Raw genomic sequence first — 16,084 nt, forward strand, 5'->3', positions numbered from 1 at the left:
TAATAATAATAATAATAATAATAATAATAATAATAATAATAATAATAATAATAATAATTTATTTATTCAAATAAATTTTTTTTTTAATAAACAATTAAGAAATTTTATTATATAAAAAATGGATTTTTGAATAAAATAAATTTTTTTCAATAACAATAAAAAAAATTTTATTATATAAAAAAAGGATTTTTGAATTAAATAAATTTTTTTATCAATATCCAAAAAAAGTATCTTTGAAGAAATTAAATTTTTGTATAATAACAAAAAAAAGTGTCTTTAAAGTAAATAAATTTTTGTTTAATATTACAAAAAAAATTTTAATACAAATTAAATTAATTTTTTTCTTCAATTAATTTAATTTGTGGTATTTTTTTTAAGGATGAACGAGGTCGTTTGATGAGGAGGAACATCGTTAGATATGCTGTTCTCGCCTATGTCATAACATTGCAGAGGATCTCATTACGTGTTAAAAGACGTTTTCCCACTCTTCAACATATAGTCGACGTTGGTCAGTGAGTTACATTTTCTACATTAATTTTTGTTCATTTTTTTTTTTACTATAGCCAATTAAATTAATTAGTTGCAAAATTAATTTACAAAATTAACAATGATTAATCAAAATTTATAAAAAATTAATTAATAAAAATTTAATTATTGAATAAAAATTAATTTTATTAATTATAAATATATTATATTATATTATTATATTGTTAATATAATATAATAAAATTAATATTAGTTAACTAGTTAATATAAATAATAGTAACTGTAACTAGTTACATTTAACTATTATATTATTTTTTTTTATAATTATATAATATAATTAATAAAACAATAATTAAGTATTGAAAATTAATTTTTTTATTAATTAATTATTTAATAAAAAAAATTACTACAAAGCTTCCTCAATGAGGAAACAAAAGTTGTTTATTCAATAAAAATTAAATTTGATAATTTTAATAAAAATAACAAAAAATTGATTAAAAATTAAAATTTTAAATATTTTTTTAAAAAAATAATTTTTTAAAATAATTTTTCTCGAAAAAAGAATTTTTGAATATATGCTAAAATTATCATCATATGGTGAACGTGATCATCATTATCCATCATTATCATTAAATATTGTTGGGAGCCTTGATTCATACTTTCTCTGTATATCAGGGAAAGTTTAATCAGGCATCGATCTATGATACAAAATGCATTGTAACAATCAAGAGTGTTGAGTGAAATTCAGAGCTCATTCAAAAAAAAAAAAAAAAAAACTTTTTCATCAGAATCAGCGAAAGTTTTCTATTGGCACTTGTCGATACATAACTCACGAGAATTGCATTCTGTAGTAGGATTATTTTTTTTTTTTCTCTCTTTATAATCTTTTACATAATATTTTTTTTTTTTTCCCAACTCAATTTAATTTTATTTAATTTTTTCTTTGCTCTGAATTTTATTTTAATTTATAATAATAATAATAATTTTCATAATTTTTTTCAACAAATTTTTTTTTTTTTTTAAATTTGAGAAGAACAATATATTCTTTATTTACAATAATTTTTTTTTTCCTACAAAAATCAAAACGATTGTTTTCGATTCAGAGAAAAAAAAAAATTGTAATGATGATCCTTTCCACGTGAACATAATATTAGCAATTATTATTATGATTGATAATTACATCTTAGTTTCCTACAAAAACAAAACATATATAAGACTGTAGAGGATCTGGTTTTATCACCTTTAGACTCTCTCTATTAATCATTAGAAATAAGAAAAATGAATAAAAAAAATAAATAAATAATAAATAAAAATAATAAATCGCGACAAAGTTTTCAAATTTATAATTTTGATTTTTTTTCAAAAATTTCAATGTAAAATTAAAAAAAAAAAATGATTTACTCTAAAATTAAGAATATATCCTCGAAAATTGGATATAAATATTCTTAAATCAAAAATAATTATTAATTATTCTAATTAGTAGAATTAATATTAATAATTTATTTTATTAATTATTAAATTATTTCTAATTAATAATTTATTTATTTATTATTAATAATTAATATTCTCATTATAAGAATAACTTTTTATTTTAAGAATATTCTCATTACAAGAATATATTTTTATTTTAAGAATACTCTCACTACAAGAATATCCTTTTATTTTAAAAATATTCTCATTACAAGAATATATTTTTATTTTAAGAATACTCTCATTACAAGAATATCCTTTTTATTTTAAAAATATAATTCTAATTTCAAAAATATTTTTTATTTTTATTTCAAAATAGTTGCAAAATAATTTACATTTAATTTTAGAATAATTTATTTTGTCAACAATATACTCTTAATTTTAGAATAAATTTCTTATTACCTTTATACCCTTGTAATTTTCTAGAATAAATTTCTATTTACCCAAAGATCCTCTTAATTTTAGAATAAAATTTTCAATTTTCCAATAAATAAATAAAAAAATAATAAATAATAAACTAACAATAAGGAATCAATAGAAGGAAAAGAAATATTAAAAAAAAATAATATTCTCTCTTCTAAGAAAAAAATACAATTACTCAATAAAATTGAAGACGAAAAAAAAAAATTAATTACAACCAATAAAAACCATCAGTTAATTTCATCGATGAACCGTTAGTACATATATATATATATATAAACGTACGTGCAACATTTCACTTGTTAATTATCGCATTAGATATACGCGAGAATCTAAAAATAGAGAGAAATAGAGAAAATAAAATAAATCGAGAATTGAATATAAAAAAAAATTATACTCGGTGAAAGATATACATATGTGATCGGAAATTGCAACTAATTGCTGACCCGCAATAATATCCAAGTCGTGATGGTTGATAATTTTCTCGCACGTCCGGGTAATTTTCAACTCGAGATAAAAAAAAAGAGAGAAGAGACGAGCATCGAGAAAACATGGCAAAAGGCGCCGGCGCCAGAGCCTCGTCATTTTCCTTTTCCTCGTCTCGAATCAAATGAACAAACTATATATATAAACCGACAAGTTAAAGTTTAGTTAAATTAAAATTTGGTTAAATCAAAATTCGGATAAGTTAAAATTCAGCTAAATAATTATTCTAATAAGTTAAAGTTTAGTTAAATTAAAATTTGGGTTAATTAAAATTCGGCTAAATAAAAATTACGAACGGTTAAAATTCGGCTAAATAAAAATTCCAAGGTATTAAAATTCGGTTAAATCAAAAAAAAAATATATATATACATACGGGAGATTTTTTTTATATAAACAAATTTTTTTTTTTATATAATTTTTAGATATCAAATTTTTATTTTATAGAATTTATTTTCACTCTAATATCTATTTAACCGAATTTTAAATGAATTTAATTTTAACTGAGCCAAATTTTAACTTAACCAAATTTTAACTAATCCAAATTATCGATTTAATCAAATTTTAACTAAACCGAATTTTAAATTATCCAAATTTTAAGTTAACCGAATTTTAATACATCGGAATTTTTTTATTTAGCCGAATTTTAATTTAACTGAACTTTAACATGTTGGTATTTTTATTTAATTGAATTTTAGCTGAACGAAGTTTTGATTTAACCAAATTTTAATACCTCGGAATTTTTATTTAGCCGAATTTTAATTAAAATCGAATTTTAAGTTAACCGAATTTTAACCGTTCGTAATTTTTATTATTTAGCCGAATTTTAATTAACTCAAATTTTAATTTAACTAAACTTTAACTTATCAGAATAATTATTTAGTCGAATTTTAACTTATCAGAATTTTAATTTAACCAAATTTTTATTTGTCCGAATTTTAATTAAACTAAATTTTAATTTAACTAAACTTTAACTTGTCGGTTTTTTTTTATTTAACTGAATCTTAGGTGAACAAAATTTTGATTTAACCAAATTTTAACTTATCAGAATAATTATTTAGCCGAATTTTAACTTATCCAAATTTTGATTTAACCAAATTTTTTATTAAACCAAATTTTTATTTTAACACATCGGAATATTTATTTAGCCGAATTTTAATTTAACTGAATTTCAAGTTATCGGAATTTTGATTTAGCCAAATTTTAATTAAACCATATTTGAACTTAATCGAAATTTTAATTTAACCAAATTTTAACACATTGGAATTTTTATTTAGCCGAATTTTGATTTATCCGAATTTTAACACAGCCAAATTTTGATTTAACCGAATTATTAATATAACCAAATTTTAATATTATAATAATTCAATTAAATGAAAGAAAAATTTTTTCAAAATCAAATTAGAAAGTATATTAGCTGAAAAAGAAATTTTTTTCTTTGAATATTTTATACAAAAAGAATGTCGATCTCAGAAATAATTTGACTGTTTCTGTATCGCGGTCAAAGCCCGACCTTCAGCAAGGCCGAGGATTTTGCCACATACACGCATATACTTAGTTTTTGGGCGTAATCTCGAGATGCTGAGGACCACCTAGAGATTTTCAGCACATATATATACATATAAATATATATATATATATATACCTATAGGTATAGTTTTCAGAGAGAATAAAAGCTAACGGGTTCACGGCTCATGCGACCCAGAAATTGTAATAACTGTTCTCAACACACTTTGGAAGTGACTTTTATAATGTATACATAACACTTCCAATCGACTCGAAAAGAAGAAAAAGAAAAAAAAAATCTTCACATTTTGCACGAATCTCCGCATTTATAATAATATAACAGGAGTCAACTGAGAATTGATTTTAGACAAGAAAAGAAAAAAAAAGAGAGAAAAAAACGACACGTGCTGGCATGTCATTTTTTAAAATTTCATTCAATTTAAAAAATTATTAATTAACTTTCTGAATTTTTATTAATTTATTTATTAATTTAATAATTTAATAGTAATTTATAATAACAATGAATAATAATAATTACTATTATTAATATTAATAATTAATAATAATAATAATAATAAATAATTTATAACTAACAATTATTTTTTTTAATTTAATAAGAAAATTTTTCCTCTTAATATAAAATTAATTTTTCCTGACATTAATTAATAATAATTAATGTTAATTCCTAATTAACAAAAAAATTATTTCTTCTTTGTGAATATATTTCTTCTTTTTTGCACAAATGAAAAAAAAAATCCTCTCAATTCGATGGTAATCCTGTGTATAGTGCATCCAGAGAAATATTTTATTTGAACCAAATATAATATATTTCAGTTAAATAACCCATAGACAGCACGTAAGCTTGCAACAACCTTGCGGCAAGCTTGCCACACAATATTGCCAACTTTGCACGACAAGCTTGTCGCAAGCCAAATAACCTTGCCAATCAGCACAGAAGATTGTAGCAAGCTTGCCATACAAATTTACTATGCAAGCTTGCGATAATCTTATCATGCAATCTTGCAGTAACCTTACACTGCAATCTTTCGGTAAGCTTACCATGCAATCTTGTGATAATCTTACTGTGCAATATTGCAGTATCCTTACACTGCGATCTTTCGGCAAGCTTACCATGCAAGGTTGGCAATATTGCGTGGCAAGCTTGCCGCAAAGCTGCAGGGTAAGGATACTGCAATATTGCACAGTACGATTATCGCAAGATTGCAGTGTAAGGTTACTGCAAGATTGCATGATAAGATTATCGCAAGCTTGCATAGTAAACTTGCATGGCAAGCTTGCTGCAATCTTCTGTGCTGATTGGCAAGGTTATTTGGCAACTTTGCATCAACCTTGCGACAAGCTTACAGCGAAACTTACTGAGCAATCTTGCTATAATCTTACTGAGAAATCTTGCAGTAACCTTACACTGCAATCTTTTGGCAAGCTTACCATGCAAGCTTGGTTTAGATGGGACATTTGAAGCTTGCGGCCAAATTGCCGTGCAAGGTTAATAATATTACGCGGCAAGCTTGCCACAAGGTTGCTGCAAGCATACATGCTGTCTGGGAAACGTTTATTTGTCTCACAACCATTTATTTAACGAAAATAACATTTTTTATTTAAATCAAATAAAAATTTATTTGTATCAAATAAATGATAAGTCAAATTGCTGCAAAATAATCCTTTTATATCGAGAATTTTTTCTTGCCTCCCTCTCTTCATTTTTTTTCTACTTCATTCCCCTGGAATCGTCTAATTGTTCTATAAAAATTTTTTTTTCTTTGCCTCCTATTTTATTTTTCCTCTTTTTTTTGAGTGAAATAAAGAGAGAGAGAGAGAGTGTGTATTTTCTTGGAAATACACCCTCCGTAAGATTATAATGGAATGAAGGATATTCCTAACGATCTTTCGAGAATAAGTGACCAGTTACAAAGGTATATATATATATAAATCGCGAGATGGGAAAAACTGGTTCTTACAACGAAGGATGTTTTCTGAACTTCTTCGTGTGCCGGAGGAAAGAGAAAAGGTTGAAGGAGAGATGGAAGGGACAGGAGGGAAGTACGGTTTATTTTTTACTTTCGTAACGACCTTGCCAGGCGGACAAGGATTCTTGCGTTTATTGACCTCATACAGTATTTTCTTATTCACGAATTAGTTTTATTGGTTTTTGATTTTAGTTTTAATTTTAGTTCTGGTTTTCATTTTAGTTTCTTTTTGCAAATTAATTTTATTTATTTTCGTTGTGGTTTTAATTTAATTTTCTTTTTGCAAATTAATTTTTTTTGTTGTATTAGTTTCAATATTTTAGTTTTGATATTAATTTTAGTTCCTTTTGGCAAATTAGTTTTTTTTTTGTTTTAGTATTAGTTTCTTTTTGCAAATTAATTTTATTTATTTTGATATTAGCTTTAATTTTAGTTCTTTTTTTGAAATTAATTTAATTAGTAATGGTTTCAATTTTAGTTTTGGTTTTCAATTTTTTTGTGCTTTAGTTTTATTTGTTTTAGTATTAGTTTTCTTTGGAAATTAGTTTTAATTTTAGTTTTGTTTCTAATTTTAGTTTCTCTAAGAATTAGTTTTTAATTTTAGTTTTCATATTACTTATGTTGTGGGTTAAATTTTACTTTTAGTTTCTCTTTGTGAATTAATTTTATTTCTTTTGGTTTTAGTCTTAATTTTTCTGCGAATTAGTTTTAATTTTTTTTTTTTTTTTTGCGAATTAGTCTTATTTCTTTTGGTATAAGTTTTAATTTTAGTTTCATTTTTAATTTTGATTTTTTGATATGGTTTCAATTTTAATTTTTTTTGTTTCGATTTTAATTTTAATTTTTTGTTTGTATTTTAGTTTCAGTTTTACTTTTATACAACAAAAATTATTTACTGCAAAGGCAGATAATTTTTTTTTTTTCATATCTCCGACAAAAATCTCAAGAATTTATCGTTGAATCACCCGTAAAATACACAAGGGCTGCACTTCTTGGAAGCAATTTCTATATATATATGTATCTTTTGTACAAGATTGAATATACGGCAATCCCTTAAATTTCAATATTATGTTTCGCTAAAAGGCGCCTTTAATATTCACAGTAAAAGGGTACCAGGGGGAGAGAGAGAGATAAAGAGATTGGTTATATAGTAACCAAGCGAGTTGAGATGTGGTCCAGAAGCATCTTCAACGGCACAAGAAGAAAAAAAAAGAAAAAAATAGAAAAAAAAAGAAAAAACAAGATGTAAATTTAGATGTTCATTACATGAACATTTTGCTTCCTCTTTACGATCAGCAAAAAAATTTGCTTCCTCGTGGAGAAAGCAAAATTTTATTGCCAAAATGTGAATTTTTAATTTTTTAACTTTCATTAATTCTTTCTCAAATGTATACTTTATATATATATCGATCGATTCGTCTTGACGTAAGGAATACGATTTTATTATATATAACCTTAAATTTTTCTATTTAAAAATTTTTTCGATTAAAAAAAAATTTTTGGAAAAAAGACGATAAAATTTTTTTTGGGTATTTTTTAAAATCCTTTGATCAGATTTGAGATATTAATATGATAAATGAGCCTACCAAATTTTATCTAAATCCATTAAAACCTGTTAAAGTTATCTACTTAAAAAAAAAGGGATCCACACACAAACATACATCCGAACAATTGATCAGGATCTCATATAACATGTTTCTATATAGAGAAAAATTTGTTTTCGACACTTTGAAAATTTTTACAAACGAAAGGACTACAAAGCTTCCTCCACGAGGAAGCAAAAAAGAAGAAAAAGAAATAAGAAGAGTTAAGAGTAATGTAGTAGTAATGACCAGTCTCGGTAGGACAAAGTAACGTTTGAGAAATATTTCTCCAAAGCAGAATGGAGGGAGTAAAACACTTAGCAACATGGGTTATGGACCTTTCGTTTCGAAAAAAAAAAAATGAAAAAATAATAATAATAATAATAATGTTGGGACTCAATAAAATTTGTTTGAGTTGAGCAAATCTTTATCCTTCAAACGTACATACGTGATTATTTCTTCAAACAAGAGTTTTAAATTTTTCTCTCTCTTTTTTATTACGAAATTTCACTGATTTAGATTTGTCAAAAAAAAAAAAATAAATAAATAAACGAATCTGCTACAATTTTTTTCGAATGCAAATAAACTAAAATTGCTAAAATTTAGCAAATAAGTTTTTTTTTTTTTATAAAAATTAGTAGAAAAAAATTTAATTTTAGTTATTTGTTGATAATTTCGTTGTTAATTATTAATTAGTAGTTAACTAATAATGTATTAGTATTTATTACTAATTAACTAATATTAATATTTTTTTAATTATTTTATTATTCTATTATTATTTTAATTTATTATTTTATTTATTTATTTTTTTAAATATTTTATTTTATTATTTTTTATTACTTTTTTTTATTATTTTATTATTCTATTATTATTTTATTTATTTATTTTTTTAAATATTTTATTTTATTATTTTTTATTATTTTTTATTACTTTTTTTTATTATTTTTTATTACTTTTTTTTTATTATTTATTAGGTATTTTGAATATAGTTAAAAATTGATATATTTTATCGAAATAATTCAAATTTTCAAGTAGTAATAGTCATTATTCGCCAGACAAGCAAATCATATATTTCGTAACGAAATTTTTTTAACGATTCATTAGAGTCGTTTTTTTTATTCATGTATATGTATGTGTGCGTGTTTCTAAAATCTAAATTCACGACACCTAAGAGAGGAGTAATAAATTAATGTCGAGACGTGGGATATTGTTCTTGGAAAAATATTTGCATAAATTACAGAAAAATTTCTTCAGAAGTCAATGGCATTTAAATATCAGCACATTAAAATATCGTTTATATTTTATATATTACTGTAATAATAAACAAAATAAGGGGATATTTATAAATATTTTAACATATTTAATTAATAATCAAATTAATCTTTCGCGTAAATATTATTAAAAAAAAAAAATCTACCTAAAGCAACGAAAGGTTTTACTAAAATAATAAAAATTTTAATTGTTTTAGCTAAATTTTTCACTATTTCTTATAAAACCTTTCGCAGTTCGAAAGTTTTTTTTCAGTTCATTATTAATAGGATATTAATATTATTTTTACTATTATTATTTATTTGTTGTCTTTTTATTTATTTATCGTATTTTAATTGGCACATTTTTTTATTTGTACGAAACTAAAATATTATAAATAACTAAATGTTATAAATAATTTATTAACTATTATAAATAAACAAATTAATTAATATTTTTAAATTTCTCATGATGGCAGAAAAAAAAACACGTTAATTTTTTATTAAAAATTTCTTATTTCAATATTATAAATTCAATGGCTCGCACTTTGGAGGAATTTTGAGTGGCTGTCATGCAAAATTCTAATACATTTGACCATGAGAATAATTCCAATAAATTATTATAAATTTTGGTAAAATAAAAAATTCCATAGTTTTATCAGGCGTCTAAAAAGGATTCTGTGAGGCATATGATTAACCATCATATTATTATTATTTTCGTTATTATCATTATTATCATCATTATCATTATTATCGTTTTCATCAGCGTTATGACCAAACTCATCCGTCGATGATCAATTGCATAGTGCAGTGATGATCAGAGCAAGAAACTCTCTCGAGATGTAATTTTTTATTTTTTTTTTTCCTCTTCGTTAACGCTGATTGGTCTTCATGTATCTCAACGATATATATATATATATATATATATATATATATATATATATATATATATATATTCATAGGCGTAAGAAGAAGCATGGCTGTACCTATATTTAGCACAAATTGTACCCGTTGAGTTTCTCCTAGATTACTATCAACTGTGCGACGATCGACGAGATAGTATAATAAGCGGCATACAAGAAAGTATCTTTTCTTTTTTCTTCTTTTCATTTTCTTTGTTTTTATTTTTTAATTTGCTTGCCCCTTTTAGTTGTTGTATTTTTTATTTTCATCTACTATAATCGACCAATCCGGTTGCAGATTCAATATTTTTAAAAAATTCCATTTTTTTTAATATACACTCGAATGAAAAAAAATGTAATCTCATATTGAGAGGAAAATTCATTTCGCAAAATTAATATCAGAAATATATATTTCTTTATTTATTTATTTATTTTTTAAATAAACAAAAGTATTCTTTAAAAAAGATTTAATATAATTTTAATTAGAAATTAATCATTTAAAATTAATTACTTTTTAATTAAGAGGATCCGTTCTCTAAATTTGAATTAGTATCAATTTTATTTTTTTTTCTTTAAATTATTCAATTACTAATGTTAATTAGGAATAATAAAAATAATAATAATTATTTCAATTTATTGTTAATTATTAATAATAATATTAGTAATATTTATTAATTATTAACAATAAATAATAATTGTTATATTAGTATATTAATAATAATTATTATTATTGTTACCTAATTATTATTAATTTTTAATATCATTATTATTTATTGTTAATTATTAATAATAATATTAGTAGTATTTATTAATTATTAACAATAAATAATAATTGTTATATTATTATATTAATAATAATAATTATTATTATAATTATTATTAATTTTTAGTATCATTATTATTTATTGTTAATTATTAATAATAATATTAGTAATATTTATTAATTATTAACAATAAATAATAATTGTTATATTAGTATATTAATAATAATTATTATTATTGTTACCTAATTATTATTAATTTTTAATATCATTATTATTTATTGTTAATTATTAATAATAATATTAGTAGTATTTATTAATTATTAACAATAAATAATAATTGTTATATTATTATATTAATAATAATAATTATTATTATAATTATTATTAATTTTTAGTTTCATTATTATTTATTGTTAATTATTAATAATAATATTAGTAATATTTATTAATTATTAACAATAAATAATAATTGTTATATTATTATATTAATAATAAATTATTATTATTGTAATTATTATTAATTTTTAATATCATTATTATTTATTGTTAATTATTAATATTGTTATTATTATTTATTTGCCTATTTATTTATTTATCGTTACTTTATGATTTCACTCATTTGAAATAAATGAAAAATTAAAATTTTTTGATTCGTTTGGAAATTACAAATTAAAATATAAATTTTGTCAAATTTTTTTTGAAAACGATATAAAAAAATAAGATCTTTTTTAAAAATTGTAAAAAAGAATTTGCAAATGAATATCGAGAAAAGTATCCTGTGGTCTATTGAATGTCCCCTTCCCCCCTAACGATAACGGTACTAATATGTATTCCATGGATGAGACAATCTTTCGTATCACGTGAATTCTCTTCTCTTTACGAGGTCAAAGACAAAAGAGATTGCTTTAGTGTCGCGATCACATCTCAAGTCACACACAGGCACTTTCTCGATTAGCTATGTTTAGTCGAACAATTAACACGCTTCGCATGCCATCGACAATGTTCGATCTAATATACTACATATAAAAAAAAAAATTGAAATTTTCAAAGAAAAATCAAACAAGTACAAATTGTACCTATTTTAAATTTATTTTTCAAAATTATTTATTAATTAAATTAAATTAAATTATTAATTAAATAATAATAATAATAATAATAATAATAAATTAATTATTAATTAAATTATTTATTATTATTTATTTATTATAATTATTTATCCGATTTAAACAGAAGAAAATTTATATTTTAAAAATAATTGTTATTTTAAAATTGTACCGAATTTCAGCATTCTAGATCAAAATGACCGAGCTCTATGGGAGGGAAAGAATAAAAAGGGATTTTTTTGTAATTTTGTACCAAAGTTCAGCTCTCTAGGTCAAAATAACCGAGCTCTGTGGTTGGGTGGAATATAAACAGTTTTCGCAATTTTGTACCAATTCTCAGCTCTCTAGGTCAAAATGACCTTAGTTCTAAAAAAAAAGTAAAGCGGAATGTTCGCAAATTTGTACCAAATTTTAGTTCTCTAAGTCCAAATGACCGAGTTTTAAAGGAGGGGGAAAAAGTTATTTTTGTTTACATTTAAAAAAAAATGTAATTGATTTAAAAAATAAATATAATTATTCACTTATTTTGATGGTAATTTTTTGTTTTCAAACCCCCCCCCCCTCCTTAGCTATTACTTAACGCGACAAACTTTTGTGAATTTCCAATATTTGCAAAGCGATTTAAATATATTAAATAGGAAATAGAACGCATCCTAGGAATGCGAAATCACTTCTCAGCACTCTGAATTGCGACACGTGTTCAACTGCTGGTTCAAATCCCGCATTTACTGTTAAGCAAATATAAATGTTGTATAAAGGGGGAAAAAAAATCTATTCCTTTTCCTAGTAAACATATATAATAATCGATAAGAGAAAAATCAATTTTTCTTCTAGGAAAAATCATTTTAATTTACAATTATTACTGTTATATATACCTATATTTATATAAATAAATTCTTTTCTAAAGAATTGTTTTTTGAAAAAAGCAAAAAAAAAAAAAAATTATTCTAATAATTTTAAAAAATTCGATTTAAATTACTCTCTAAATCTGAATTAGTAAAAATGTTTACTAATTTAAATTAGTGACTCACTTTTTGCTTTAGAATTAGTTAAATTTTACTAATTGTTAGTAAAAGTTACTAATAATTAGTAAAAGTCAAAAATAATTAGTAAAATTTTACTAATTTTAAATGTTTACTAATTTAAATTAGTGACTCACTTTTTGCTTTAGAATTAGTTAAATTTTACTAATTGTTAGTTAAAGTTACTAATAATTAGTAAAAGTTAAAAATAATTAGTAAAATTTTACTAATTTTAAGTGTTTACTAATTTAAATTAGTGACTCACTTTTTGCTTTAGAATTAGTTAAATTTTACTAATTGTTAGTTAAAGTTACTAATAATTAGTAAAAGTTAAAAATAATTAGTAAAATTTTACTAATTTTAAGTGTTTACTAATTTAAATTAGTGACTCAATTTTTGCTTTACAATTAGTTAAATTTTACTAATTGTTAGTAAAAGTTACTAATAATTAGTAAAAGTTACTAATAATTAGTAATAGTTACTAATAATTAGTAAAATTTACTAATAATTAGTAAAAGTTACTAATAATTAGTAAAATTTTACTAATTTTGAAGCAAGAAGTGAGTCACTAATTTAAATTAGTGAACATTTTTACTAATTCAGATTTAGAGAGAATGCTTTACTTTCCTGAAGCCTACTTATATTTCCTTTTTTTTGGGGGGGGGGAGGTTTATAGCAACGATTTTTTTTCAAAACGATTAGATCTAGTAGTTCATATGATTTATAGAGAAATTCAAAGTATGTGGTCATAATGACTGCGTCTATAACAAGTAATCAACAAAATGAGCATTGTTCGTCTGTGACGTTAATTAAAAGGAAGAATTGTGACCTTATATGCCCATAGGTAAAACATTCGCAAGTAAAGTAGACATCTTTAACCTTGCTAATTCCACTTTTTTTTCTTTATTTATAAATAAAGAATCACCTGATTTCTTATTTCTTTCATTTAATAAATATAATATTTTATAAATAAATTGAAAAACACTCACCAATCGAGGAACTGCAAATTCAAGATTTCCATTCCTGAAAATAAAAAAGACTAATTAAAATTAAGTAATTTTGCATTAGAAAAGTTTAAAACTAAATTCGGGACTTTATTAATTAATTGATAAATTATAAAGAAATAAATATTATACAAATTATGCTAATGATAAATAAAGCTAATTGTAACACAATAGCGTATTAAAAATTGTTCTTTTTGTTAAATTGAAAAAAATAATTTTTCTTTAAAAAGCGATTAATAACAATCAAGGATTATTGTAAATAATTCTTGGTAGGATATAACAACAACAATGATTTATTACAATGTTTAATGGAATTAGTATATTAATTCTAATAAATAATGGAAATAAATGTGTAGCAGTGATAAACAAAAGTTGTAGAGAAATCATTATTTAAAAGCAAAAAACTAAAAAAATAATAAATAAAATTGTTTCTTTTTAGTTTTTCAAAAAAAAAATAAAATAAAAAAATTGAAAAATTTTTTAAAAATAATTTGTTATAAACAAATTTGTTTACTACAAATAATAATTTATTGTAATTTTAAAATAATTTATTTTAAATTAATAATAATTTGTTGTAAATTAATAACAATTTGTTGTAAATAATAATAATTTGTAGTAAACAAATATTAGTTTGTTGTAAACAAATATAAGTTTGTTATAAACAAATATTAGTTTGTTGTAAACAAATATAAGTTTGTTATAAACAAATATTAGTTTGTTGTAAACAAATATAAGTTTGTTATAAACAAATAATAATTAGTTATAAATAAATAAACGTGAAAAACTACTGCAAAAACGTATATATAACTTGTTTTTTTTTACTAAAAAAAATCCTAATTTGTTTATAACAAATTTATTAAATAATAAATTTTATTTTTCACTTCTCCAAAAAAAAGGACACGCTGTGGTATCTTCAGAAATGAATAAAATAAATTTCATCTCGATGATTTGAAAATAAAAATCGTTTTAAAAAAATGAGTCATCTAAGTCTGATGAGTACACGCACACACACATTTATTTGTGACTTTCAAATACTACATATAGAGAGAATTCCTGATTTCGTAATCAATAGTGACCACAAGGCAGTAGCAAGGTCATGTACCGAATGGTAAATCGATCGCTTATCCAATCAATCGATTCCCTCAAGTACCTGCTATATATGTACATACAACCGTTAACGATATCATTAATTATTTTTAATATTTTGCGGGAATTATAATGCCAGGGCTGTACATTAAACCCTCGATTGGAAAATTGTTTTATTTCATCGCATTTCTCCGTTTAAATAAACTGAAAATTTTTATTTCCAACTTGGTATTGTTATAAATTGTTATTAATTATAAATTGTTATTATTTATTAAACATTAATATTTATTAATTGTAATAAATCATCAATTTTTATTAATTATTATTTTTCAATAATTTCTAATTGTTATTAATTATCAATTGTTGATAATTATTAATTGTTATTAATTATCAATTGTTAATAATTATTAATTGTTATTAATTATCAATTGTTAAAAATTATTGCTATTAATTATCAATTGTTAATAATTATTGCTATTAATTATTAATTGTTCATAATTATCAATTGTTAATAATTATTACTTGTTATTAATTATAAATTGTTATTAATTATCAATTGTTAATAATTAACAATTGTTAATAATTAACAATTATTAATGATTTTTAATTGTTAAAAATTCTTACTTGTTATTAATTATTAATTGTTATTAATTATCAATTGTTGATAATTATTAATTGTTATTAATTATCAATTGTTAATAATTATTAATTGTTACTAATTATTAATTGTTAAAAATTATTGCTGTTAATTATCAATTGTTAATAATTATTGCTATTAATTATTAATTGTTCATAATTATCAATTGCTAATAATTATTACTTGTTATTAATTATAAATTGTTATTAATTATCAATTGTTAATAATTAACAATTATTAATAATTATTAATTGTTAATAATTCTTATTTGTTATTAATTATTAATTGTTAATTATTATAACTTGTTATTAATTATAAATTGTTAATAACTATCAATTGTTAATAATTATCAATTGTTCATAATTATCGATTGTTAATAATTA

General features: G+C 21.7%; 1 protein-coding gene across 2 annotated transcripts in view; it reads left to right on the forward strand.

Moving 5' to 3' along the window:
* The window catches only part of LOC127281951 (uncharacterized), a 70,813-nt gene that overhangs the window by 37,795 nt on the left and 16,934 nt on the right, over positions 1 to 16,084 (forward strand). The window contains exon 4 of one of the 2 annotated variants that reach the window (XM_051305970.1): positions 379 to 508. In XM_051305970.1, the coding sequence (XP_051161927.1) occupies positions 379 to 508 (130 nt within the window). Of the gene's footprint in view, positions 1 to 378; positions 513 to 16,084 lie in introns of those variants that run through there. The other variant, XM_051305971.1, reaches the window with a different exon arrangement.

The sequence above is a fragment of the Leptopilina boulardi genome, unplaced genomic scaffold (assembly GCF_019393585.1).
Source record: "Leptopilina boulardi isolate dan_hultmark-lab unplaced genomic scaffold, ZJU_Lbou_2.1 LbouV2_278, whole genome shotgun sequence".
Lineage (NCBI taxonomy): Eukaryota > Metazoa > Arthropoda > Insecta > Hymenoptera > Figitidae > Leptopilina > Leptopilina boulardi.